The sequence below is a fragment of the Acanthochromis polyacanthus genome, chromosome 21 (genome assembly GCF_021347895.1).
Source record: "Acanthochromis polyacanthus isolate Apoly-LR-REF ecotype Palm Island chromosome 21, KAUST_Apoly_ChrSc, whole genome shotgun sequence".
In the NCBI taxonomy this organism is placed as follows: domain Eukaryota; kingdom Metazoa; phylum Chordata; class Actinopteri; family Pomacentridae; genus Acanthochromis; species Acanthochromis polyacanthus.
In genome coordinates, this window is record NC_067133.1 from 8,143,233 (window position 1) to 8,171,017 (window position 27,785).

Here is a 27,785-nt window from a genome sequence, read left to right on the forward strand (position 1 = left end):
ATTTCATTGTTAAATCAATAATCAGTCAGAATCCTAACAGGTTTCTTAATACTCCAAGGGTCACAGAAAGGTGAAAAATGCACAGACATGCAGCAGAAGTGGAGGAAATATTCAGATTCCTCAAAGAACAGCAACGTGACTCTGACATGTTTGGTGTGAGGACAAACAGGTGAGGAGCAGTAAGGTGTTGGGCGTGTCGTCGGACAGATGACAGTGTTTGTCATGTAAGAGGGAAAGAGAGGCGTGTTTGAGATGGAGGGAGGGCAGAAGAAGAAGGTTATTTATGCAGGAGCAGATGTGCTGTGATGGATTCACAATCATGGCTTTCTACAAGGTGATCTGTGCGACAACTGTGCTGCTGATTCTGCTGCTGCCAGGTAAGAAAATCACACACCTGATCAGGTAGCGCTACTGAGGAGCTCGTCCAATCACTGAGGTCAGAAAAAGTAGTAGTAATGGAAACGCAGGGAAACATGCAAATGTGGTCACACTGAGAGCAAAATATTTTGATCAAAAGGAAAAATGAAGTAAGAAAAACTTTGTTCAGGTGGAGTAAAATCTCAAAATGCCTTTGTTTGTTTTAGTGAAGAATAAATGCATTTGTCAGATAACTGTAGCGGAACAAAAAGGAGAATACCCTAATGAAATAACTTTTTTCTGCATTTAGAAACTCTTGACTCAACTTATTTCAGCTTCATTAGCAGCTTTGTTCTAAGATTAAATGATCACATGTGAGATTTAGGAAACAGGAGGATTAAGTTTGTGATATTTGTCCTATCAAACACCATCTCCATCCACCCGTCCCTCGCTAAAACTCTCTTATTACTATTTACATTCTGCATTCTTCAATAATAAATCAAGATTTATTCAAGAAGATTTCAGGGTTAGAAAAGTTTCTGCTATTATTCCTGTTAGAAGTTTTTCCTCTCTGTTTTGAATTCACTGGGTTTTCCATGTATACTTTTTAAGGGTCTTAATCTCATCCGGTCTATAATATTTAAATGATGAATAAATGATTCCGATAAATTTGTGTTTTTTTTATAATATTGTAGGGTTTTACCTCTATATTTAATATTTTCAGATAAACATGTATACATTATTGTAGAGTTTTAACTTTAATATTTAAATCAGTCAGGTAATTTTTCATTTTATAAAACGTTGTAGGGTAAAACCTAAATACCTTGTTTTAAACATGCTATATGACTGGACAACTTAGATTTTCCTGCTCCAGTTATTTTATTTGTGTTTACTTGTATGTACAATGCATTTTGCATCTGTAGTCTTTTTGTTTTAACTTGTTTTTCTTAATCCTTGTTGCGTTACCTTCTGCTTTTGTTTTGTCCTTTATATACTTTGTACAGTAAAAGCCATTGTTTACAAATGTCATTAAACATTTTATTGGCATGTATTCATGGTTGTTGGTGCAACTGTTTTTAGTGATGAAACTGAATTATTTAGAAATCTTTCTAAATGGAAACTTCTATCTATCTCGGTTTGTGGTGGCAGCAGGCCAAACAGATCACTCCAAACATCTCTTTTCCCAGCAACATTTTCCAGTTCTTCCTGGGGATTCTATAGCATTCCTAGGCCAGATGAGATATATAATCCCTCTAGTGAGTTCTGGGTCTACTGCAGGGTCTCCTCTGAGGTGCCTGGAAAACCTCCAAAGGAAGTAAATCAGGAGGCATCTTCATCAGACACGTGAACCACCTGAGCAGGATTGTTTCAACACAAAGTGTAGCGATACTACTTGGAGCTCCCTCCAGATGTCTGAGCTCCTTCCTCTATCTCTGAGGCTGGGCCCAGAAAATGTATGGAGAAAACTCGTTTGATCCATTTGTATCCACAGCCTCATAGATCGGTCACTACCCAGAGCTCATGATCATACGTGAGGTTTGGAACGGAGATGGACTGGTAAGTCGAGAGCTTCACTTTCTGGCTCAGCTCTTTCTTCACTATAACAGTCCGGTACAACGGCCACATTACTGCTGATGCTGAACTAAGCGAGTCAGCAAGAGCCTAAGATACTTACAATCTTTCGTTTGGGACAGTACCTCTCCCTAACCCACGAGGAGCAATCCACCGGTTTCCAGTAGAGAACCATGGCCTCAGACTTGGAGGTGCTGATTCTCATCCTGAACGATCCATCCATCCATTCTCTATACACCGCTTAATCCTCATTCGGGTTGAAGTCTATCCCAGCTGACCTGGGACAAAGGCAGGGGACACCCTGGACGGGTCACCAGTCTGTTGCAGGGCTACATATACAGACAAATAGTCACACTCACATTCGCACCTACAGGCAATTTAGAAAAATCAATTAACCTCAGCATATTTTTGAGATTTTTTTTTAGATTTGTTGTTTCATGATTTTGTGTCTGTCTTCTATTTTTCAGAATCTGAGTCACAGCTAGATGGTAAGTCAAAGCTTCAGTTGGTTGTTATGATCTTGTTATTTGTGAAATACGAAGCCCATTATTAGTGCCAAACACTTAAGGCAGAGTGTTGCTCACTATGTGTTTCTAATGTCTTTAGTTTGTGGTCTGGCGAGTCTCAACACCAGGATTGTTGGAGGTCAAGATGCTCTTCCAGGTAGCTGGCCCTGGCAGGTCAGCGTGAACACACTTGGAGGGTTTCAGTTCTGTGGAGGATCCCTCATTAACAACCAGTGGGTGCTGAGTGCTGCTCACTGCTTCTCCAGGTGATGAACTACAGTCATTGTAGAACTGGTGGTGGATCAGTACTCCTGGACAGAACTACATCATGAAGACTAAAGAACCTTCCAACAAACTCTGTCTTCACTTCTCCAGACATTTGAACTGCTTTCAAAAATTCCCTTCCGTGTCAGTGTTAAACTTGACCTAATTTTTGCTGATAATGTCACTTGAAATGTCATTTTTTCTGTTGTTTTGTTGTTTTCATTTGTCTATGTCTCAGTGTCTTCTTCTTTTCTGAACAGAGCGCGCAGTGCGATTGTGTATATGGGTCGTCAGAGCCAGCAGGGGTCCAACCCCAACGAGGTTTCTCGGACTGTATCACAGATCATCATCCATCCCAAATACGACTCCTCAACTCTCAACAACGACATCGCCCTCCTGAGGCTCTCATCATCTGTGGCTTTCACCACCTACATTGCGCCCGTCTGCCTGGCAGCCTCAGGCAGCACCTTCCACACTGGCGTTAATACCTGGATCACCGGCTGGGGCAACACTGGATCTGGAGGTGGGTCATAAAGCCAGCAGGTTACATCTGAGAGTGTTCAGTTTACCCCTTGATGCATGAATTTATTTAAAATTAAATAAAAAAACATTTTTGTGTGTTTTTGCTTTCCAGCTGATGCTAAAATAAGTGGCGATTGTTAATTTATCTACTAAACAAAGAACAGATACATAATAATAATGATAATAATAATAATAACAGATATATAATAATTAGGTCACACTCGACCGGTCCTACGAGAAACCAGTGCTTGCAAAAGGTTCTGAGGTACGTATTGAACATGCACAAACTGGCATTGGGAGAATGGATGCGCTATCTCAGCTGCAATCTGAATGAAAGTGGTATGTTGTGAATTCGCGACAATAGGCGTAAAGGGGTCAAGTAAACATCAAAGAGAAACAAAATGGACAGACTGATGCGTAAAACTTATTAAAAAGAGTTGTAATATTAATGGAAATAGGCATAAAACAACTGCAAAGACGCACAGAAAGACCAAAAAGTGATGCAAATTGATCCGAGAGACAGAACCAGCTAAAATGAGATGTAAAATAGACCCAAACAGTAAAGAGACAGTGAAGGACCACAAAAGAGACAAAAACACAGAACAATATATTATACTGATTCAATGCAAACAGAGATAAAACTTCTCCAAAACATCCAAAAGGAGCTACTAGCACAAGTAAAATAGCTGCAAAAGTACAAAACAACCACAAAGAGAATCAAACAAAGAAAATGAGATGGAAAATGAACACAACCAGGTGCAACACCAACGCACACAGAGACAAAACAACAGCAAAGACACACAAAATAACCTCAATAAAATGCAAACCAATGGAAAAAAGTACATAAAATAAACACAAATACACCTAAAACAACTGCACAGAGGGACAAAAAGACCCTGAAGTAATGCAGAGACACGAGTAACGACAGAGAGATACAAAAAGAGCACAAATGGATAATAGTTCATTGCACAGATAAAACATACAAAATGTATACTCAGTGTAAAATGATCACAGAGACTCAGAGCAACTGCAAAGGGTACAAACAATAGAAAAACACATGTAAAATGAGCACAGATAGATGAAAGCTGACTGCAAAGACGCACAGAAAGTCCAGAAAGAGATTAAAATTGACTTGGTGAGATGTAAAATATACACATGCAAAACAACAATGAAGAAACGCAGATGGCTCAGAAAAAGATTTTTAAAAGCTGACATAAAGAAAGAGAACCTAACAAAGATATACACAAGTAGATGACAATTTAATGCATACAGATGAAGCCACTTTTCAGACATATGAAGGGCCACTACTATGGCTGCCAAGGGGCAAAATTACCACAAAGAGATTCAAGCTAACAAAAACAAGAGTTACAAAGGGATCTTAAAGGCCCACAAAAAGTCCAGGAAATGTCCATGGAGCTGTTGATGAATGTGTTGTTTATTAAACTAAGTTTATGCTTTCTTAGTGAGACCTCCTTTTCCACAAAACCTGATGGAGGTGGAGGTGCCGATTGTGGGAAACAGACAGTGTAACTGCAACTATGGAGTTGGTCGGATCACTGAGAGCATGCTGTGTGCTGGCTTACCTGAAGGAGGGAAGGACTCCTGTCAGGTGATCACCTCTACCTGTCTGAGCCAGGTTTTACCGAGCTGACAAAAAGTATTCACCTTCAGGTTTTCTCCTTTTCAACATTGAATCATGGCCAATTTAATTTGGCTTTTTGACAATTAAAAAAAAAAAAAGTCTTTCATGTCCAAGTGAAGACAGGTTTCTACAATGTAATGTTAGTTAATTAAAAATGTATTATGGACAAGAAGTAGTTGAGTTCATTCCATTCATGTCAGTATTTAATAGATGCAGCTTTAACAGCAGTTACAGCATTGAGCCTGTGTGGATAGGTCTCAGTCAGCCTAAGCATCTGGACACTGCAGCTTTACCTCATTATTCTTTTCAGAACTGTCAGGTTACACAGGGATTGTGAGTGAAAAGCCCTTTTAAAGTCCGATCACAAATTTTCAGTTGGACTGATGTTTGACTTGGCCTCCAGCACATTAATTTTATTGTCTTTAAACCATTTCTGTGTAGCATTGGCTGAATGATTCAGGTCTTTGTCTTGATTGTAAACAAATCTTCTCCAAGTCTCAGTTCTCTTCAGACTGCATCAGGTTGTCCTCCAGGATTTCTCTAGACTTTGCTACATTCATTTACCCCTACTTTTACAAGTCTTCCAGGACCTGCTGCTGAGAAACATCATGATGCTGCCACCACCATGCTTCACAGTGGAAATGATGTCTTTGGGATGATGTGCATTGTTTGGTGTCTGCCAAACACAACATCTAGTCTAATGGTCAAAAAGCTCCATATTGGTCTCCTCAGACCAAAAAACCCTTTTCCAGTTGACTTCAGAATCACCCACGTCTTTTGGTCCAGATTTAATTTGAGCTTTTTCCAACAGAGTCTTTCTCTTTGTCTCCATATAGCTTTGACTGGTGAAGAACAGACAACAGTTGTTTCATGAACAGTCTCTCCCATCTCAGCTGCTGAAGCTTTTAACTACTTCAAAGGAGTCATAGTTGTCTTGGTTTCCTCCCTCACTAGTCTCTTTCTTTCTTGGGCTCTCAGTTTTTGAGGACATCCTGCTCTAGTCTGATTTACTCGTGTTCCACATTCCTTCCATTTCTTAATAATGAATTTAATGTTACTCCAAGAGATATTCGGTGACTTGGAAATGTTCTTATATCTTCCCTTGACAGATGCTGTTCAACAATCTTTTCCCAGAGTTTCTTGGAGTGTTCTTAAGTCTCCATGGTGTACTGATCAACCAGTGACTGAACCTTCCAAATACAGGAGTCTTTGTACTACATACTTCACTGAGACACATTCACTGACCTCAAATGACCTCCATTTGAAAAAAAAAAAAAGCCAAATTAAATTGACCATGGTTCAATTTTGTAATTTAATAAAACGGAAATCTTCCAAAGGAATGAACATTTTTATAGCTACTGTACTTCCTTCTCATCTGCTCTGTAACTGTTTCAGGGGGATTCAGGAGGTCCGCTGGTGATTAAGCAAGGCAATAGATGGATTCTTAGCGCCGTCGTCAGTTTTGGATATGGTTGTGCCGAGGCAAACTTCCCAGGAGTTTACACCAAAGTGTCCAGGTATCAGACCTGGATTAATGAACAGATCATCAACAATCGGCCGGGCTTCATCACCTTCATGTCCACAGGGACTGACAGTGACCTCAACGTCACCTGTCCAGGCCTGCCGCCAGTTACAACGCCCCTCCCTCCAAACACTACCCTCACAATATCCTCTCCAATTACCACCCTTCCACCAACTAAACCCTCTCCAACCACCACCTCTCCAACAACCACCCCGTCTTCAACCACCACACCCAAACGTGAGTGCCTGTCAGTCCCATACTTTTGATTCTTAACAACCCTTTGATTTTTTTATACAGAGTAACAGTTCATGTAAATCCTGATCTCTTTATAGAAGTCATCTGACATCTGGTATCTGAGTCTCAGAGGTCTGATTTTCATTGTGTCTACCTTTGACTTTTCTCTCCAGCGGTGGTCTGTGGACAAGCTCCAAGGAATCCTCGTATTTTGGGGGGAAACTCAGTGGTGACAGAAGGCCTGTGGCCGTGGATGGCGAGTCTGCAGAAGAATGGAAGTCATGTGTGTGGTGGGACTCTGGTGGCCGTGGACTCTGTGATGAGTGACGCCAAATGCTTCTCAAGGTGAGATCAGTTTGTCCTGTTTCCCACTGTGACACAAAAGAGACACAAAACAAGCAACTGAGATGGTTTGGTTTGGTTTGACTTTGGGCTGGTTTGTCTCTGTCCACACTAACCATGAGAAATGAACCTGTGAAAGTGCAGCCGTGGTTTTAAGTTGTTATCATCATGTTTTGAGTTCAGTTCATTTTCCTTTCCTCAGCCCCCCTGTAGTGTCTGACTGGACTGTAGTGCTGGGTCGTCTGAGGCAGAACGGATCCAACCCATTTGAGGTGACGATGAATGTGACAAATATAACTCTGAGCAACCTGAACGGATCCAACATCGCAATGCTGACCCTGTCAGGTCAACCCACCCTGTCCGACTACATCCAGCCCATCTGCCTGGACAGTGGGCGAACCTTTGCCGTGGGCACAGTGTGCTGGGCCGCCGGCTGGAGCTCCGGACGAGGAGGAGGTGAGTCCACAACACAACGGCTGTCACAGGAAAGTTCTGCATCAGTCCACCTGTTCAGGTTAAACATGTACACTGCTGCACATCAATGTTATATAATCACAGTTTTTTTCTCTTCCTAACTTCAGAGGAGCAAGTGTTGCAGGAGTTCCAGACCTCAATAGTAGACTGTGAGAACGCGTCATCCAGTGACAACATTTGTACAGGAAATTTTACACTGGAGCAGGTGATTAATAACAATTCCTATTATTATACTGCTTTGGTTGATATGTGTTTAGAAATGAGAAAAAAGGAGTGAAAAGATGCACAAAAAGACCAAAAAGTGCTAAAAACTGACCACAATGAGATAGAACTAAACAATCATTTTAAAACTATTGAACCCCTAAGGAAGGGGACGCGGGGCTTAGCCTTGGCCGAGTCCAGCCTGGGCTGAGAACTGCTGACCCTGACTGGGAAGATGGTTGAGTGCTGGAAAGAGCACTTTCAGAAACACCTCCACCCTGTTAACACATCCTTTGCAAATTTCCATGGTAGAGGTCACTGAGGTAGGCAAGAACCTTTTGCTGGACTGTCTTGGTTAACAAATCTCTTCGGCATCACATGGACATTGGTGACAGTGTCTGTGGAGTGGCAGACCGGGGTGTTTGTTCCCATTTTTATACAGGGAGACTGGAGAGTGTGCTCCAATTTTGGGGTATCACACCTCTCAGCCTCCCTTGGAAAGTTTACTCCAGGGTGCTAGAAGAGAGGCTCCAACAAACTGTTGAACAACTTTACCCTGCAGAGCTAATGAGGGGGTCATGGGAGTTCAACCAGCCAGTCCACATGTGTTTTGTTGATTTAGAAAAGGCTTATGATGATGTCCTTTGAGGGGCCTTGTGGAAGGTACTGCAAGAATATGGGGTACCAGGGAGAGCTATGTTCATATTCTCAGCACAAGTCAACATTGTAAATTTACCTGGCTAATTTTAATATTAGAGTTAAGACTCTGCAATATGAGATAAATACAAGAAGGAAAGGAAACTCTTTCTGTGAGACGAGTAAGATTAGAAACACTGATAACTGTCCTGCGGGTTTGTTCAGGGTCATTCTGGCAGTCCGCTGATGTGTAAAGAGGAGGGCACTTGGTTCCAAGCGGCTGTATTATCGATTGATAACAACTCCATCGAAGATAACTCCAATGAAATCATCTTGACCGAGGAAAACTCCACCAGAATCAGTTTGACTCAAATCAACTCCACCAGAGTCAGACTGACCCGGGAAGTTCGAGCCAACAACCTGCAAGTCTTCACCAGAGTGAGCCACTTCCAGAACTACCTGACTCAGACTCTGGGTACATTGCTGTCTCCAGCCTCCACCAACAACTCCATCAACACCATCGTGACCATCAACAGTACCACAACAACCATCACCTTCACGACTACCAACAGCACAAACACCACCAACAACACAAACGCCAATGCAGCTGCCATTGTTTCTGTGACCACCGGGGGAGCTCCTGCTCACTCTTCCTCCTCCTTCTTCTTCTTTTTCTTCCACCACTTCCTCCTCCTCGCCTTGGGTCTCCAGCTCTTCTCATAGAGAACTTCAGCTGATTTACATGTGAGAAGCACAAATGAATGTGAGCAGCCTTAAATATGAGAAATGTTACAGGCTTTAAGCTGTATCATCTGATCATTGAGTGGATTCTGACACTATCTGTTGACCAATAGGAGCTGAGTACTGAAGTAGGCGGGGTTGAACCAGGCGTTCAGGTTTCTGTTTGTTCTGTTTTTTTCCTTGACGGGCAGGAAAAAAGAACCACTACTACAACTGCAGCAAAGAGACGGCTTGGAAGCAGAATATGCAATGTTAACTCTCAACTCAGTGCAATATTAACCTAATTACCTTTGTGGAACCATGTTTAAACTGATTTCGTTCAGATTATGTCTTAGTTTCATAGCAAACATGCACATTTTCATAAAGTACAAGATGTTAACTTATAAATGATGTCCCACGCATGCATTTTGCACAGTTCTGTTAGAAAATTCACCTTTTGCCAAATGTCAGAAATTCCATGGTAGGGATACAGATGCAATCAGTGATAGAAGGAAGGAAGAGATTTGGATGTTTGAGACACTAGCTGACAAACTGAGAAAAAAAAATCCACTTTATTCAGAAATATTTCCCCATGTGAGCAGAATCAAGAACTGCAAAATGAGCTCTAATTGTCACTGAGTAGCTCAGGTTCACTCTGGGAATCTGGACACTACAGACGACACATTCGCACAAGAGAAATGTGATTTTTTTTTTTCCCCTTCTCACCTCACTATTACTTGGCATGTTTACTAGCTTTGTAAGCTGGACTTTATTTTGAAGGGTGTAAAAATGTGGGTGTAAATGAAGAACTTTGAAAGCTTCGCCTGCACTGAACAGATGTGTGTGAATGTTTCCCAGCAATCCGGCATTTCATGGTTTCTGATGCACCGTAAATCACACCTGAATTATTGTAGATTCTTTAAACAGATGCAATGATAAGATGCATGGATTCCTTATATACTGCACAGTTGCTGTTTCAGAATTTGGAGGTTTTAGGAATACAGTCTACCTCATATAATCAGACAGCTGCTGTACCACTCCTATCTGAAAAACAATGCACTTCATATTTACTGACAGTATTTGCTCTGTGTATACTTCCGCTGCACTGTAATTATTTAATTTGGACGATAATTCTTCTTTTTGAATCTTTACTGTCAGAAGAAAACTGAACATGTTATAAATATTGAGGGAAAAATATCATCTGCTTTTCCCCTCAAACCTATGAATATGTGTTCTGTACATGTTGTCTGTTTGATGTGATAACCTGCTTTTAAGTGAAGTTACATCTTCCGCTACGTTGTGATTGCATTTATGAGAAGCACATCAATGTTGGAGTTGTTTCATACCAAGAAAAAACATTTTAAGATGTGTGGGTGTGTTTACTGTTCAGTTGCACATAATTACAGATTGTTTAATCTCCTGAAGTTTGGCTTTTGATTTATTTCTAACACATTTTTGTTATTCTGAACACATTTTCAGTCATTGTGGACAGTTTTTTTTTAACTTTAAATGGACAAGTCAAGCAGTTTAGATCTATGTTTCCATTCAGTCACACTGAAAACAAAAAATCATTCACAAAAAAATCTAGTATTTTGGAAAGCTACAAATTAGTTTAGTGATAAGTGGCAAATACATAACACTTGAGAGAAAATGTCTGATAACACGATGGAGATGGACACTAGCGATGTTTCCAACTGGGCTGCACAGTGACGTAGTGGTTAGCACTTTCGCCTTCCAGTAAGAAGATCCCCGGTTCAAATCTCGGGGTGGGCCTGGGATCTTTCTGCATGGAGTTTGCATGTTCTCCCTGTGCATGCGTGGGTTTTCTCCGGGCACTCCGGCTTCCTCCCACAGTCCAAAAACATGCTGAGGTTAATTGGTTATTCTAAAATTGCCCGTAGGTGTGAATGTGAGTGTGATTGTTTGTCTGTATATGTAGCCCTGCAACAGACTGGCGACCTGTCCAGGGTGTCCCCTGCCTTCGCCCGAGTCAGCTGGGATAGGCTCCAGCACCCCCCCGCGACCCTAGTGAGGATAAAGCGGTGTATAGAGAATGGATGGATGGATGTTTCCAACTGAAAACCATGAATGTAACATTTGGGCTGTACAGGTAAGAACAGTTCAGGTGTTATGTGAATGGGATTTCCAGCAGAGGGAGCTCCAAGCTCTAAACCAGCTCGGAATGCAGTTCAACTGCTCTTCTGACTCACATCTTTGCTATTTACACTGAAGAAATGAGATAATAGAAGCATCAGATTTTATGTCCTGATTAGGTTAATTCTGTTATGTTTTTTGTTTTGTTGAAAGAATGAGAGCACATATCATCAACTGTTTGATTTTCAGCTTTCTGACAGTCGTCAAATGTATTTTTGCTTCAGGGCTTTTAGAGGTAACAGCTGTTGTCTTGAATGTGTTTTATAATATTAACAAAAAAATTGACTTAATTATTTTATCGTGTATTGCATGCTTTGGGTCGTTTTTATGTTTGAATTTGTTTTCATTACATTGTAAATTTGTTGTCAAATAAAAAACGTATTATTATTATCATCATTTTTAAGTAGTAATAGAAGAAGTGTGGTTCTGTTGTAATAAACAACCAAATCTAAGCATGAGGTTGTGAAATGTATCAAAAATCGCTTCATTTTACGTCTCATTAAGAAAAAAAAATTTCAAAAATAAACTGCTTACACCAGATTTTTCTAGAAACAGAATTCTAAACTCCTCGACACAACTGGTTCTCCACTCAGATGTGACCCACAACAAAAAAAATCCAAGAGTTTTCAGAAGAACTGCAGGCAGTGTTTCCACAGAGCAGAGAGGAGATGATCAGAGAGACCGAGAGGAAACTAGAACATACTGGATCAATAAAACAAAGCATGAGACGATGATTCGAATTTTTTCGAGTTTTTTTCCCATAGAAGTACGGGACTTTATATTGTGATGAAAAACGAGGAACAAAAATGAGGAAAAAGGTCATTTAAAACCCGACAGACAAACAAATAAAAAACGCCCCTAAAACTACTCAGAGTTCAGAGGTTGAAATGTAGGAAATGACCATTTATGTTCTAATGTTGAAAGAAATTGTCGGTGTGTCCGGCCACTAACACAGCTGGAAAACCTGACGTGTTCGTTCTACTCTACTGTACAGAGATTAAAACTGGTTGGACTGTGCAGCTTAGGAATGTTATTTATCAGAGTCAGTGATCCTGAACACATTTTGCCGCTGGAAAGTTTGTGGTTTGGAACAACAGATCCACATTCAAACATTATTAATCACACACAGGTACAGTTGTGAAAAAAATTTCATCCACTGCTAAAGACTATGTATATCATGGCAGTGTTTGAGTTTCCAATGACTCCCATAACTCTAAATTTTCTGTGATGGAATCATTGAAACATATATGTCTTTGTCACAAAATAATAATGGTATATTTTGGTTCTTTTATAGATATATTGCAGATCTTCTGGAAACATAACTAAATCAGTGGGATCATAAATATACAAACAGAAAAGCTGATATTTGGTTCAATGTCCTTTTTCATCTGAGTTCGGTTCTTTTGGTTTCTGTCTACGAGCTTCTGGTTTATCTTTAACTCCTCTGGACAGAATTGGTGTAGTTCAACTAAATGTGTTGTCTGTCTTTGAGCCGCTGGAAGAAACGTGGAGGTGGGTTGTGTGTGTACTTTAATCAGAACTGGGGCAGAATTGCTGACATCAAATTCTCCTGTTGTACACCTGATCTAGAGCTGCTGGTTGTGTCCTTCAGATCCAAGTACATCCCTCAGGTGTTAAGTCAGCTGACGATAGTACTTGTTTACATCCCCCCCTCTGGCAATGTCATACAGAGGCCATAGCTGCGTCTGTTCATCAGATTGAATGTGAATCTTCAGAAGCCCCTGTTTTGATTTTAGGGGACTTTAATGTCTGCAGGCTAACTACGACACTCCCAACTTATCAACAGTATGTCACATGTACAACCAGAGGCGATACAACGATCGATCTCTGCCATGGGAATGTGAAGAATGCAAAAAAAGCAAACAAAAACCACCTGTCAGCAATGCAGACCATAATGTTGTTCATCTGATCCCTGCCTTCCACATGAAACTGTCGAGAGAAGACGTAGGCAAGAAGCTGGTGAGAGAGGGGGATGATAATGTGGCCGAGAGTCAACAGGTCTGTTTGGACTGCACTGATTGGGAGGTCTTAACTTTTCAGGACCTTTTAATTATTTGTGTATTTGGTACACTGCACTTTTGTAAGGATAACATATTCTTTTTAATCTTAAATTTTACCAGTCTTTTATCTACTATCTCTGGTATGTTGGATGTGTTGTGTCTATGGTATATTGCTTGTGTTTATTCTTAAGTTGTTGGGTACATTAATTCTATGTACAGTGTACACACAGATGCTCTGGTACAAATAAAGTTCCTAATGGAAAAGTTAAGTTCTTTGAATTTGGATTTGATTGAATTTCTGACTCAGACTTTCTTTATCAGTCTATAGGTTCTCGATGAGTTAAAGTCAGAACTTTTGGGAGGCCCGTCTAGTACCTTCATTCTACAACAGATTGAACCATTTCTTTTCCGCTTGCGATGTGTGTTTGGGGTCATTGTCTTGTTGGAACGTCCAGCTGAGTTCAAGGTCCAAATTTTTCAGTTCTACTAATCTTCAACAACATTAGGTGTCCAAACCATCTTGGTGGATGCCTAAAAATGTTTAGTATCAGTTCTGAAATCTTAAAAATGCACACTAAGCTGACATCCCAACAAGTGCAGGAAGCATCAAGTGAGTTAAGTTCACGCACAAAATACAATCCACTCATTGTTCAAAGTCATTGTTCCAGTTTCCATGAGCACATGGTAAAGCTGTTTTTGACACTGAAGCTAGTTGCACTCTCATTCATGAGTATCTCTGGGTGAAACTAAAAGGGTCAAAGTCTGACCTTCTATCATGGGCAGAAGATCCTCAGTATCTGGCACTGGATGGGAAAACTTTGCTGTGGATCTTCAAGGACAAGCATCCACTCTACCTATAGCTGTGCTCAGGTCAGACTTATGGTTCTTGGTGTGGATTCCATTTTTAGCACTGTAATAATAATAAATGTGGCTGATAAGGTAGAAGGTTTTAAGTCCATCCCCTTCATTACTTACCCATGTCAACTAGCTAATGCTAACCTTCTCCATAACAGAGACCACAAAATAAAAGCAAGCAAATGAAAAATAAAAACCCAACTCACAACTTGTCACTGACAAGTTCCACTCCTCCTCTCATTCTTTGTTTGGAGCCTTGATTACATCAACATTGTGGTGTCAGATGCTCACTTGCAAGATGCGGAAAAGGAACAGATCCGACAGTTTTTGCTTGTCCCAATCAAACTGGAAGAACTGCTGTTGTGCAAGACACTATCTACAGTGCTACCTGTCTGGCAATGAAAGAGACGCCTCTTCCAAACATTAACTTAATGTTTAGTCTGAATGTCTTCCTGGAACCACCCTTTTCTCTGTCAGTGGATGCTACTGAGTAGCCATGACTCCTGATAATAAAGACAATGACTCTGGGTTTTTTCATTTTAATGTCACGCGCACTTGATCAAAGAATTATCCGACCACATTCCAGCGGCTAATGAAATCAGTCTTTGATGAGTCCTTAGAAAAGATGACTAGTCTATCTAAACCACATGTTTGCTTATTAGGCATCTGTGACTCAACGTTGTGATTGTCATACTGGATTGATTTCGTTAAAGCAATTTTGACAATTAATCTCATGATGTTTAAATTTGCTGGCAAGAAATCAGATTTCTTTTCTTTTCCCCTGACAGTTAGCCTGAGAGTTAGCCTGACAGTTAGTTTGAAAGTTCCCCTTACAGTTAGCCTGACAGTTAGTTTGAAAGTTAGCCTGACAGTTAGTCAGCCAATTAGTCTGCCAGTTAACCATAGTTAGCTTGACAGTTAGACAGTTTTAAGTCTGGATTATTTAGTAAACTCGCTTTACGGAACAGACCCCTGGATCTGCAAGTTAGACATTTCATGCTTGGGTCAACAAGGAAGGGTTATGTAAAGGTATGCTTACTGGAAAATGTGCTGGTATGCAGAAGTGCAAAGTCATTTTGACGCACTGCTCCAGGAAAGGACAGCAACAAAACTATGCAGAACCAGTTAAACCGGGTAAATCCAGACAACCAAGATCAAAGATACAACCACTGAGCTTACAAGTTATTAAATGTACTTGTTTATTTTCATACACATCAGCTTACGCAGAGGCCAGAGTGTTAAAATGCTATAAAGCTTTGTCTGGACTTTGTTAAAGTCAGTGTTAACCAACACTTTATCCTGTTTAAAGGCTGATTTATATAATTATTACTGTTATTATTTCTTTGCTATTAAGCTACCTAAAATACCTATTTTTTGTGGTGGAATCCTTCACTTTTTAAACCCGACTTCTTAAAGCTTGTGTCCGGAGTTTCCGTTTGTTTTCAATTTATGTATCATTGTTTAACAAAGCTTAAATGTGTTAGTCTAGTTCGATACTATAATATAATGTTAGTATGACGCGATATGAAAATTTATTCATGAGCTCCGCCTTCCTCTCATAGACCCCCATGTTATTCCAAAAAGCGCCGGTCGCTGCCGACCAATCAAGTTCAAGCTTCAGCTTTGTCATGCTGTCAATCAACGGTTACGCGCACAGCAAGCAAGCCCATGCAGAGGTGGGCGAGCTACGCACTACGCAACCGCGCGTACATTTGTTTTGCTTGTGGAGGAGAGAGCATCAGGGATCAGCAACTTCCAGAAAAGTTACCAATCCCACGGCTTGTCAGGCCAAGAGACTGCAGGACGTTTTTTGGCTCGGGGTGCTCGCGTCGCTCCCCGACCACGGCCTCCATAGCCCGCCTGACGGCTTCGTTTAGATGCCCGACCTCTGGAGGAAGATGTTGGGCCGTCTGGGACATACTCTTCGTCAGAGGAGTCATGCAATTCTGAACTCTAGATAGAAATAAATAAACAATGTAACACATATAAACGCGTAAATGCACTAAGTTTGATAAACAACGTCATCGAGAGGGATACACGAGTGTAATCACATATTGAAACTTTACTCGTTCGTCCTAGCAGATTCATGTTATTTTGGTATTAGGACAAGTTAGACTCCGGACACGAGCTTTAACGAGACTTAAATTCAATCAACGATGATAAAATGCTATCTGAATCAATCTGTGAACAGGAGTGGCAACCACAAAGGCACCATGACTCTTCAAGATAAAATTATTTCAAGAGAATTATGAGCTCCTTTCCTTCACCTTTGGGTGCTGCGACTCACATCTACAAATCAGAATTCATTTAAATAAAGTTTCGCATTCATTCTACAATCTGACAGCCTCAAACTGACGTTATACTTCATATATTCTATCTGATATGTGACATACAGTAAAATGAACTTGTATGTTTGTCTCAAGTCATTTTTACACGAGCTTTTTCTCTAATAGTGACCACAGTCAGTTATGTAAGTGAAACTCCGCGTGACATAGGAAATGTCTCTTTGACTAGACAAATCTCAGACATTTGAAATGTGTCAACAGGCCAGTGAAAATCAAAAATGGTTTAATCTGTAACCGTGCACTGTTATCTCATGTGAGGTCAGCAATTAATCATAAGCCTGAAAAGTTACTAATTACAACAGGGGTGACAAAAGGTGGAAAATGTACGAAAAGTAGTGGAGTAGAAGTGTAGGAAACACTGAGGCCCTTTACAGAACAATACTTGAGTACAAAGAGACTTTGACATGGTTGATATGAGGACAAACAGGTGAGTTGCGGTGAGTTGTTGGGTGTGTCGTGGGACAGATGACAGTGTTTGTCATGTAAGAGGAAAGAGAGGCGTGTTCCAGATGGAGGGAGGGCAGAAGAAGGTTATTTATGCAGGAGCAGATTTGCTGCGATGGATTCACAATCATGGCTTTCTACAAGGTGATCTGTGCGACAACTGTGCTGCTGATTCTGCTGCTGCCAGGTAAGAAAATCACACACCTGATCAGGTAGCGCTACTGAGGAGCTCGTCCAATCATTGAGTTCAGAAAAAGTAGTATTAAGGTAAACACAGGGAGACGTGCAAATCCAGTCACACAGAGAGCAAAAATATTTAGAGCAAATTAAGTAAAGAAGGTAAAAATAAAGTGAGAATATCTTTACTCAGGTTGAGTAAAATCTCCAAATGCCTTTGTTGGTTATACAGTAGAAGAAAAAAAACTGTAATTATATGAAAATGTTCCTTTTTATGTGACAGATGTACAAATATTAGTAAGATGACAAAAACAGACTGTGACTTTATATTTCTAATACAAAATAACACAAAATGTATATTTTTTGTAAATTTATTTGTAAAAATTCAAATTTGAAAACATCTAAAATTAACAGTTGTAATTACAATCATAAGTTTATCCATTGATTTTACAAATCGACATTAGTTTTCAGGATTAAAGATTCATCACGTACACATGATTGAAGTTCAGTGTAAAACTCAGACAGCACCTGATATACTTGATAAAATCACCACAAGATTCGAGCAATTTGAAACTGAAGTACACATTTTTGTGGCATCAGGAAGCTCTTGTTTTGGACTGGACTCACGAAAGGTTTGTGCTTTTTTTTTTTAACTCGACTTCCAAGAAAACCCCACACAAGAATTCCTATGTGCCTCAGCTGTCTGTTTATGTGTACAAAAAAATCTTGAATATTGAATGTTGAAGCAGGAGAAGGAATTTTATTCTATTTGCATCATGGATCAATGACTTCAGGACTCAAGTGCAGACACCAAGAAACACAAAGTGAGCTTTGATCAAAAATGCTGATACAAAAAATTCACAGTCCAGATAAATGAAAAGAATGAGGACTGGCAAAAATTAACCAAACATCCAAAAATACAACAAAAGTAATCCTTTAACTTACAGCAAAAAAAAAGAAAAAAAAAGAAACACAAAATGCTCAAAAGAACTAAATGTTCTAACCAGAGGCAAAAGTACATAGGGAAGAATTCAGGCAGGTAAACAGAAGGTCTGACATATGGAAGGTAAACAAGGTAAGGAACAGGACAAACCAACAAAGACAGAGCTGTTGATTGGGGAGACAAGACACAGGTGAAATAAATAGTTTCAATCAAAAGCCGAGACAGACAAAGAACAGAAACAGACACAAGCTGAGATACAGGAAACACAGAAAAGGAAACCACAGGAATGAATCTCAGGAACAAACCAAACTCAGAAACCGAAACCCAAGTCCATGACTGTATGCCTCCTCTAATTAAATAAATTAATTACTGCAATTAAATGTAAATAAAGGAAGGAGATGTGTATGTTTTGCGAGAGAAGATTGTTGCACTGATGTTACTGTCATAGAGAGCCACAGTTGTACAGACTTGGAGTTCCTGATGATAAAATGCAAACCACTCCATCTCAGTCGTGAACACAGCGCGCTGTGGATTTTTGCTGTGTTCACCCATGGGCCACGAGCAGACTGCATGAGGCAGTCAATGAATGACAGGACAGATTACCAGACAGCTTCATCAGTGTGGCAGGGGATTTTAACTTTACAAACCTGAAGTCTGTGTTGCCCAAATTCCACAAAAACATCCACATGGGAACACATAGTAAAAAAAACACTGAACCAGGTTTATAATAACTTCAAAGGTGCCAACAAAGTTCACCCCTACCTCGGACAATCAGACCATTTGGCCCTGTTCCTAACACCTTCATACCGACCTCTCGCTAGATAGATAGATAGATAGATAGATAGATAGATAGATAGATAGATAGATAGATAGATAGATAGATAGATAGATAGATAGATAGATAGATAGATAGATAGATAGATAGATAGATAGATAGATACTTTATTAATCTCGAGGGAAATTCAAGGAAAACAAAGAAGCAGGTCACTAAACTTAACGTTGGATGACCTAGGTGCACATTTCAGAATGGAAGAGATGGCGTCAGCTGACTCAGAGGCAGGGACAAGAACAGAGGAGGCATCAGCAGCCCTCTGAAAAGCAGGAACAGACGAGGCATCGGCGACCTCTCTGTGTCACTTGTTACGTACAAAGCAGGCCAGACAAATCAAAAGCATGGGAAAACTTGGAAAAAATGTGGAAGAGTTGCGTGAAGTTGGTGCCCAAACTGCAATCTGAGGACCCAAAGACCTGCTGTGTGGATGTGTACCATGACATTTTGGAGCAGCTAGAGGGCAACACAGAGTTTCAGAACAATGTTTTCAGCAGGGATGGGGCTTGAGCCTCCCATCCTGACCCTGAAGCCAAACAGTAGAGCCTCCAGCTGGAGTCACCCTAACCAAAGAAATCGGCATTTCTATGACCTTTCACTTAGATTTTCATTTTTTAATGAACTGTTGGTGTCGGTATCCAAGCACTGGAGGCCGCTGTAGAGAGGGGGATACTATTTTTGTGAATATGTTGCTGAAGGAAACGAACAAAGAAACCCTTAATTTCACAGCTGCAAGCCTCCATAAAATGATTAAATTAACATCAACACTACAGATAAGCGCAATGTAATCTGGTGTGGAATAGACTGAATTGCAGTCTTGGTGTCAGTAAACTAACCACAGACACTCGACTATCCCACTGTTATTACAGACAATAAACTAACCATAGTCATTGTTTTAAGATTTTGTTTTATTATTATTTTCTGTTTTTCAGAGTCTGAGTCACAGCTAAACGGTAAGTCAAAGCTTCCTCTGATAATCCCTATCTTGTCATTTGTGAAATTTCAAACACATATTTTTGGTCAAATAGAAATGTTTATATTTTCGCATTGTTAATAATTTCTATCAAACTTAAACCCCAGACTGAAGGCAGAGTGTTTCTCACTATGTGTTTCTAATGTCTTTAGTTTGTGGTCTGGCCACTCTCAACACCAGGATTGTTGGAGGAGAAGTTGCCCCTGAAGGTTTCTGGCCCTGGCAGGTCAGCGTGAACACACTGTCAGGGTTTCAGTTCTGTGGAGGATCCCTCATTAACAACCAGTGGGTGGTGAGTGCTGCTCACTGCTTCGCAAGGTGAGCACATACGGTCAACCAAAGCATGTTCACCCAAACATCCACTGTTTTTTTTCAGGACAGTTTCATTACCCTTCTATTTCTCTGACTTTTGTAAAGAATAATGTCATAAATCCCACCACTGTGAAGCACGGTGGTGGCAGCATCATGGACCTTTTCTCAGCAGCAGGTCCAGGAAGGCTTGGAAAGGTAGAGGACAAAATGAAGGCCGCAAAGTCTAGAGAAGTCCTGGAGGACAACCTGATGCAGTCTGAAGAGAACATTAAAATCAATTTTCACTTTGACAACAGGAAGTTGTTTTTTTTTGAAATTGTAAAATAAAAAGTAATAAAAGGGAAAACTCCAAAGCGGCTTGAATACTTTGATTATGCATTGTTCTTTTTTGAACCAGAATCTTTTCTTTTCTGAGCCTCTCTGGTCGTCTCATCTTTGCTCTGTGTGAACACAGCATGAAGTTCACCTGAAAACTCTCCTACAAAACTGCTGGTCACAGCTTAATCAGTCATGACTTCTCACTAGCCCAATAAATTACATATTTTTGACAATTCGGATGGAGGTTTATAAATTTCCACCCATTTTCAGTGGAAAACAAGCATGTAAATTTTTTTTATTTTTTGTGACCTCCAGTACCAGCGCGAGCAGTGTGCGATTGTTTATGGGTCGTCAGAGCCAGCAGGGGACCAATCCCAACGAGGTTGATCGGACAGTAGCAGAGATCATCAGCCATCCCAACTACAACCCCACAACTTTTGACAACGACATCGCCCTCCTGAGGCTCTCATCACCTGTTAATTTCACCACATTCATTGTGCCCGTCTGCGTGGCAGCCTCAGGCAGCACCTTCCACGCTGGCGTCGAAACTTGGGTCACTGGCTATGGCACCATTGCATCTGGAGGTAGGTTATTCGGGAGTTTACATTTATATTCAGATAAGTAAATAACCCAGAGAAGCAACACAAACAGAACGAGATGCAACCAGTGAAGAAGAGATGTGAAATGAACACAACAGATGCCAAACAATGCAAGCTGAGTTTTGAAAAAAAACAAACTTGAAATGCACAAAATGACCAGCACTAAATACTAAATGACCACAAATATGCAAAACATAAACACTCAGAGCTGAATTTGTTTCCTTAGTGAGCAACCCTTTTCCACAAAATCTGATGGAGGTGCAGGTGCCGATTGTGGGAAACAGACAGTGTAACTGCAACTATGGAGTTGGTCGGATCACTGAGAACATGCTGTGTGCCGGCTTATCTGAAGGAGGGAGGGACGCCTGTCAGGTGATCACCTTTACCTGTTTGAGTCAGGTTTTACTTCCGTTTGCTCTGTAACTAACTGTTTCTACTTTGTCAGGGGGATTCAGGAGGTCCGCTGGTGGTTAAGCAAGGCGATAGATGGATTCTTGTCGGTATCGTCAGTTTTGGAATTGGTTGTGCCGATGCTAGGTTCCCAGGAGTTTACACCAGAGCGTCTCGATTCCAGAGCTGGATTAATGAACAGATCACCAACAACCAGACGGGCTTCATCACCTTCAGGTCCACAGGGACTGACAGTGACCTCAACGTCACCTGTCCAGGCCTGCCGCCAGTTACAACCCCCCCCCTCCAACCACCACACCCAAACGTGAGTGCCTGTCAGTCCCATACTTTTGATTCTTAACAACCCTTTGATTTTTTTATACAGAGTAACAGTTCATGTAATTCCTGATCTCTTTATAGAAGTCATCTGGTATCTGGAATCTGAGTCTCAGAGGTCTGATTTTCACTGTGTCTACCTTTGACTTTTCTCTCCAGCGGTGGTCTGTGGACAAGCTCCGAGGAATCCTCGTATTTTGGGGGGAAACTCAGTGGTGACAGAAGGCCTGTGGCCGTGGATGGCGAGTCTGCAGAAGAATGGAAGTCATGTGTGTGGTGGGACTCTGGTGGCCGTGGACTCTGTGATGAGTGACGCCAAATGCTTCTCAAGGTGAGATCAGTTTGTCCTGTTTCCCACTGTGACACAAAAGAGACACAAAACAAGCAACTGAGATGCAAATGAGTTGTAAAATTATCATAAAGGGACAAAATGAGAACCAAGAGATGCAAAACAACTAAAATTGCAGAAAAATACCAAGACTTTTAAACATGAAACTGTAGTGAAGTGCTTTCAAAGAGTTCAGTGGGACCAGTGATCTTGGAGCCACAGATGGACTTTGCTGGTTTGTCTCTGTCCACGCTAACTATGAGAAATGAACCTGTGAAGGTGCAGCCATGGTTTTAAGTTGTTATCATCATGTTTTGAGTTCAGTTCATTTTCCTTTCCTCAGCCCCCCTGTAGCGTCTGACTGGACTGTAGTGCTGGGTCGTCTGAGGCAGAACGGATCCAACCCATTTGAGGTGACGATGAATGTGACAAATATAACTCTGAGCAACCTGAACGGATCCAACATCGCAGTGCTGACCCTGTCAGGTCAACCCACCCTGTCCGACTACATCCAGCCCATCTGCCTGGACAGTGGGCAAACCTTTGCCGTGGGCACAGTGTGCTGGGCCGCGGGCTGGAGCTCCGGACGAGGAGGAGGTGAGTCCACAACACAACGGCTGTCACAGGAAAGTTCTGCATCAGTCCACCTGTTCAGGTTAAACATGTACACTGCTGCACATCAATGCTGTATAATCACAGTTTTTTTTCTCTTCCTAACTTCAGAGGAGCAAGTGTTGCAGGAGTTCCAGACCTCAACAGTAGACTGTGGGAACGCGTCATCCAGTGACAACATTTGTACAGGAAATTTTACAGTGGAGCAGGTAAATGACATTATTATTATAACTGCTACACACTATTTGTTGACAGCTCATTTTTACATCAGAAATTGAAACCTGCAATTAACATGTTTTCAAGTCCACTGGTGTCACCAGTACTGGCCCTTCATGTGTGTATATATATATATATATATATATATATATATATATATATATATACACACACACGCCATCAGTGTGTGAATGTGTGTGTGAATGGGTGAACGTGACGTATCATGTAAAGCGCTTTAGGCACCTTGCAGGTATAGTAAAGTGCTATATAAATACAGACCATTTACCATTAATCCATCCATTATCTATGCATCGCTTAATCCTCATTAGGGTCACGAGGGGGATAGAGCCTATCCCAGCTGACTTAGGGTGAAGGTAGACGACACCCTGGACAGGTCACCAGTGTGTCACAGGGCTACATATGGAGACCAACAATCACATTCAAACCTACGGCCAATTTAGAATCACAGTATGTCTTTGGACTGCGAGAGGAAGCTGGAGTACCCAGAAAAAACACACATGCACAGGGAGTACATGCCATCTCCATGCAGAAAGATCCCAGACCCAGGCCGGGACACAAACAGGGGAATCTTCTAACTACAAGGCGACAGTGCTAACCACTGATACACTGTGCAGCCCTACATTAGTACAATCTCTGCAAATTTTTTCAAACCACTCTGCACAACATCTCTAGTTACCTATTTCACCATGCTGAATGTATCTTCCATCAGCTTGCTCCTCTGTTCACTGTTTTTGAGCCATGCTGCATTTATTTTATTGATCTGTATGTTTGAATTTCCCGTCAGTCAGTCTAATCGTCTCCTCTCTGCTCTGAGGAAACACTGCCTGCACTTCAAGCGAAAACTCTGAATTTTTTTACTGTTGAGTCAGCCTTGGAGAACCTTTTGTGCTGAGGAGCTCAGAACTGTAGTGTTTAATACAACTGGATAGAAGTGATTAGTTTTTGATGACTTTTTTAACGAGGCATTTAAAATTAAGTGATTTTGTTGAAATTTCTAAAACTTGAACTTAGATTTGGGATACAACCCCATATACTATGACTACTAGTACTAATTATTATTATTATTGTTATTGTTATCAGTAGTAGTGGTAGTAGTAGTAGTAGTAGTAGTAGTCACAGGTCACAGCTGAATCATTCGTAGCCTCATACACACGTGGACAAAATTGTTGGTACCCCTCAGTTAAAGAAGGAAAAACCCACAATTCTCACTGAAATCACTTGAAACTCACAAAAGTAACAATAAATAAAAAATTATTGCAAATTAAATAATCAAAATCAGTCATCACTTTTGAATTGTTGATTAACATAATTATTTAAAAAAAACAAACTAATGAAATAGGGCTGGACAAAAATGATGGTACCCATAACTTAATATTTTGTTGCACAACCTTTTGAGGCAATCACTGCAATTAAACGATTTCTGTATTTGTCAATGAGCGTTCTGCAGCTGTCAACAGGTATTTCGGCCCACTCCTCATGAGCAAACAGCTCCAGTTGTCTCAGGTTTGATGGGTGTCTTCTCCAAATGGCATGTTTCAGCTCCTTCCACATATGTTCAATGGGATTCAGATCTGGGCTCATAGAAGGCCACTTTAGAATAGTCCAACGCTTTTCTCTCAGCCATTCTTGGGTGTTTTTGGCTGTGTGTTTTGGATCGTTGTCCTGTTGGAAGACCCATGACCTGCGACTGAGACCAAGCTTTCTGACACTAGGCAGCACATTTCTCTCCAGAATGCCTTGATAGTCTTCAGATTTCATCGTACCTTGCACACTTTCAAGACACCCTGTGCCAGATGCAGCAAAGCAGCCCCAAAACATTACTGAGCCTCCTCCATGTTTCACCGTAGGGACAGTGTTCTTTTCTTCGTATGCTTGGTTTTTGAGTCTATGAACATAGAGTTGATGTGCCTTACCAAAAAGCTCCAGTTTGGTCTCATCTGTCCAAAGGACATTCTCCCAGAAGCTTTGTGGCTTGTCAACATGCATTTTTGCAAATTCCACTCTCGCTTTTTTATGAGTTTTTTTCAGCAGTGGTGTCCTCCTTGGTCGTCTCCCATGAAGTCCACTTTGGCTCAAACAACGACGAATGGTGCGATCTGACACTGATGTACCTTGGCCTTGGAGTTCACCTTTAATTTCTTTGGAGGTTGCTCTGGGCTCTTTGGATACAATTCCAACGATCCGTCTCTTCAATTTGTCATCAATTTTCCTCTTGCGGCCACGTCCAGGGAGGTTGGCTACTGTCCCGTGGGTCTTGAACTTCTGAATAATATGAGCCACTGTTGTCACAGGAACTTCAAGCTGTTTAGAGATGATCTTATAGCCTTTACCTTTAAGATGTTTGTCTATCATTTTTTTTCGGATGTCCTGGGACAATTCTCTCCTTCGCTTTCTGTTGTCCATGTTCAGTGTGGTACACACCTTTTCACCAAACAGCAGGGTGACTACTTGTCTCCCTTTAAATAGGCAGACTGACTGATTATGAGTTTGGAAACACCTGTGATGTCAATTAAATGACACACCTGAGTTAATCATGTCACTCTGGTCAAATAGTTTTCAATCTTTTATAGAGGTACCATCATTTTTGTCCAGGCCTGTTTCATTAGTTAGTTTTTTTAAATAATTATGTTAATCAACAATTCAAAAGTAATGGCTGTTTTTGATTATTTAATTTTCAATAAATTTTTATTTATTGTTACTTTTGTGAGTTTCAAGTGATTTCAGTGAGAATTGTGGGTTTTTCCTTCTTTAACTGAGGGGTACCAACAATTTTGTCCACGTGTGTAGTTCTGCTGAGGAACGAACTTTTTTTGTTTTGAATTTTTTAAATCAATTTTAAGCTGACATTTAGTTAATTTTACTCAACTCTACTTACAGAGTCCAGACATTTTAGTTTTTTTTTTTTTTACAGGATTTATTTGATTTTGGTTGATTTTGGTGAAATTTCACAATTTTAAGTTTAGATTTAGTTGCTATTCATGACAAAACCACGGGTCACACAGGATTTGTTCAATGACTGTCAGGAAGTGGAAAATTTGGTCATTCTTCTGTTTTTACAATTTCTGACTGATAGATAATGTAATGTTGGCAATTCATTTAAAGGAAAAAAATGTCTTCATTTTGCGTTCTTTTGTTACCTTTAAACAGAGCCAGGCTAGCTGTTTCTCTCTGATTCCATTCTTTGTGCCAAGCTAAGCTAACCACCTTTTGACAAACACAAAAACGAAATCAAACTCCCAGTAGGAAATGTATTTTACAATTATCAAACTCTTCCTTTCAGTCATTTTTGTGTGTCTCTCTCTCTGTGGAACTAATGAGATTAGAAGCACTGATAACTCTCCTTTGGGTTTCTTCAGGGTGACCAGGGCGGCCCACTGATGTGTAAACAGAGCGGTTCCTGGTTTCAGGTGGCTGTGTTGTCTGTTGAAACCAACTCTACCCAAACCAACTCTGCCCAAACCAACTCTGCCCAAACCAACTCTACCCAAACCAACTCTGCCCAAACCAACTCTACTCAAACCAACTCTACTCAAACCAACTCTACCCAAACCAACTCTGCCCAAACCAACTCTACTCAAACCAACTCTACTCAAACCAACTCTGCCCAAACCAACTCCACCAGAAGTGAAGTTCGAGCTGACAACATCCAAGTCTTCAGCAAAGTGAGCCGCTTTCAGGAGTTCCTGACTCAAAATTTGGGCACGCTGCTGTCTCCAGCTTCTACCAATAACAGCACCAACACCACCACCACCGCCACTACTCTGAACAGCAGGGGCACTCTTGCTCACTCTTCCTCCTTCCTCTTCTTCCACTTCCTCTTCCTCGCCTTGTGTCTCCAGCTCTTCTCATAGAGAACTTCATCTGATTTACATGATGTGCAAAGCACAAATGAATGTGAGAATTGTTACAGGCTTTAAACTGCATCAGCTGATCATTGACTTGATACTGAGGGTATCCATTGACCAATAGGAGCTGAGCAGTGAAAAAGGCAGGGTAAAACCAGGTGTTCATTTCTCCTACAGTATAAGTTTTCTTTGTTTCCTCTTTGGCAGCTTTTTAAATTGAGACATGAACTTCTCCTGGTCAAAACATCAGTACAGACACAGAGGTGCTGAGCTTACAGAATGGCTGACTACAAAGAGCACTTAAAAAACCTTCAGTCATAGAACTCCAAATGATTTTTTGGATTATTGTTTTTTTCTGGCTGATTATGATAACACAAGAATCAGAGTTGATGTACCAGACATTTTTGACTTCTGGCCCCAGAGTCTCCCGGGTAATATGGTGTTCATGGTCAATTCGAAGAAATGGTTGACATGTCCGGTTTACAAATCAATCAAACAATCACTAAAACACACAAAACAGCAGCAAAGAAATCATCGAAGACCAGAAAGAGATGCAAACCAGTTAAAATCACTGCAAAGATGTCCTCACAGCTGTTCGAAGTTTTTCCATTTGCCAAATAGGCAAAAATTCCATGAAAAGGATGTAGATGCATCAAAACCGGATTAGAATTAGTGTTCATATGTATTTGAGATTCTAGCTGGCAAACTGAGAAAAAAAATGCTTTATTCAGGATTATTTCTCCATGTTTGCACAAATACGAGCCTCAAAATGAGCTGTTGTCAGTGAGTGGTTCAGGTTCACCCCGTAAATCTGGAAACTATGAGACACTTCTGCAATTAGGAAACTATTTTTCTTTCTTTCTTTTTTGTTGAATAGAGACTTTACCTCCCTACTTCTCTGTTGTAACGTGGTCACCGGCTTTGTAAGCTGGACTTGACTGTGGAGGGTGTAAAATGTGGGTGTAAATGAAAAACTTTGAAAGTTGCACTGATCAGAGTAGTGTGAATGTTGCCAGCGATCCGGCGTTGCATGGTTTCTGAAATTAAATGGCTCATACTTGCATTATTATAGATT

The 27,785-nt window shown here is 40.7% G+C and overlaps 1 protein-coding gene across 1 annotated transcript; it reads left to right on the plus strand.

Annotated features, from left to right (window-relative positions):
* Window positions 1-319: 319 nt before the first annotated feature.
* Window positions 320-27,707, plus strand: LOC110955114 (transmembrane protease serine 9-like). Its single transcript, XM_051941491.1, is given in 20 exon segments — window positions 320-377; window positions 2,397-2,417; window positions 2,536-2,701; window positions 2,960-3,222; window positions 4,685-4,830; window positions 6,259-6,622; window positions 6,793-6,964; window positions 7,164-7,417; window positions 7,543-7,640; window positions 8,498-8,893; window positions 16,857-16,998; window positions 19,693-19,713; window positions 19,886-20,051; window positions 20,679-20,947; window positions 21,189-21,369; window positions 21,371-21,681; window positions 21,848-22,019; window positions 22,360-22,613; window positions 22,740-22,837; window positions 26,222-27,707. Coding segments are annotated over 20 exon segments (4,047 nt in total). The 3' UTR covers window positions 26,717-27,707.
* Window positions 27,708-27,785: the final 78 nt, after the last annotated feature.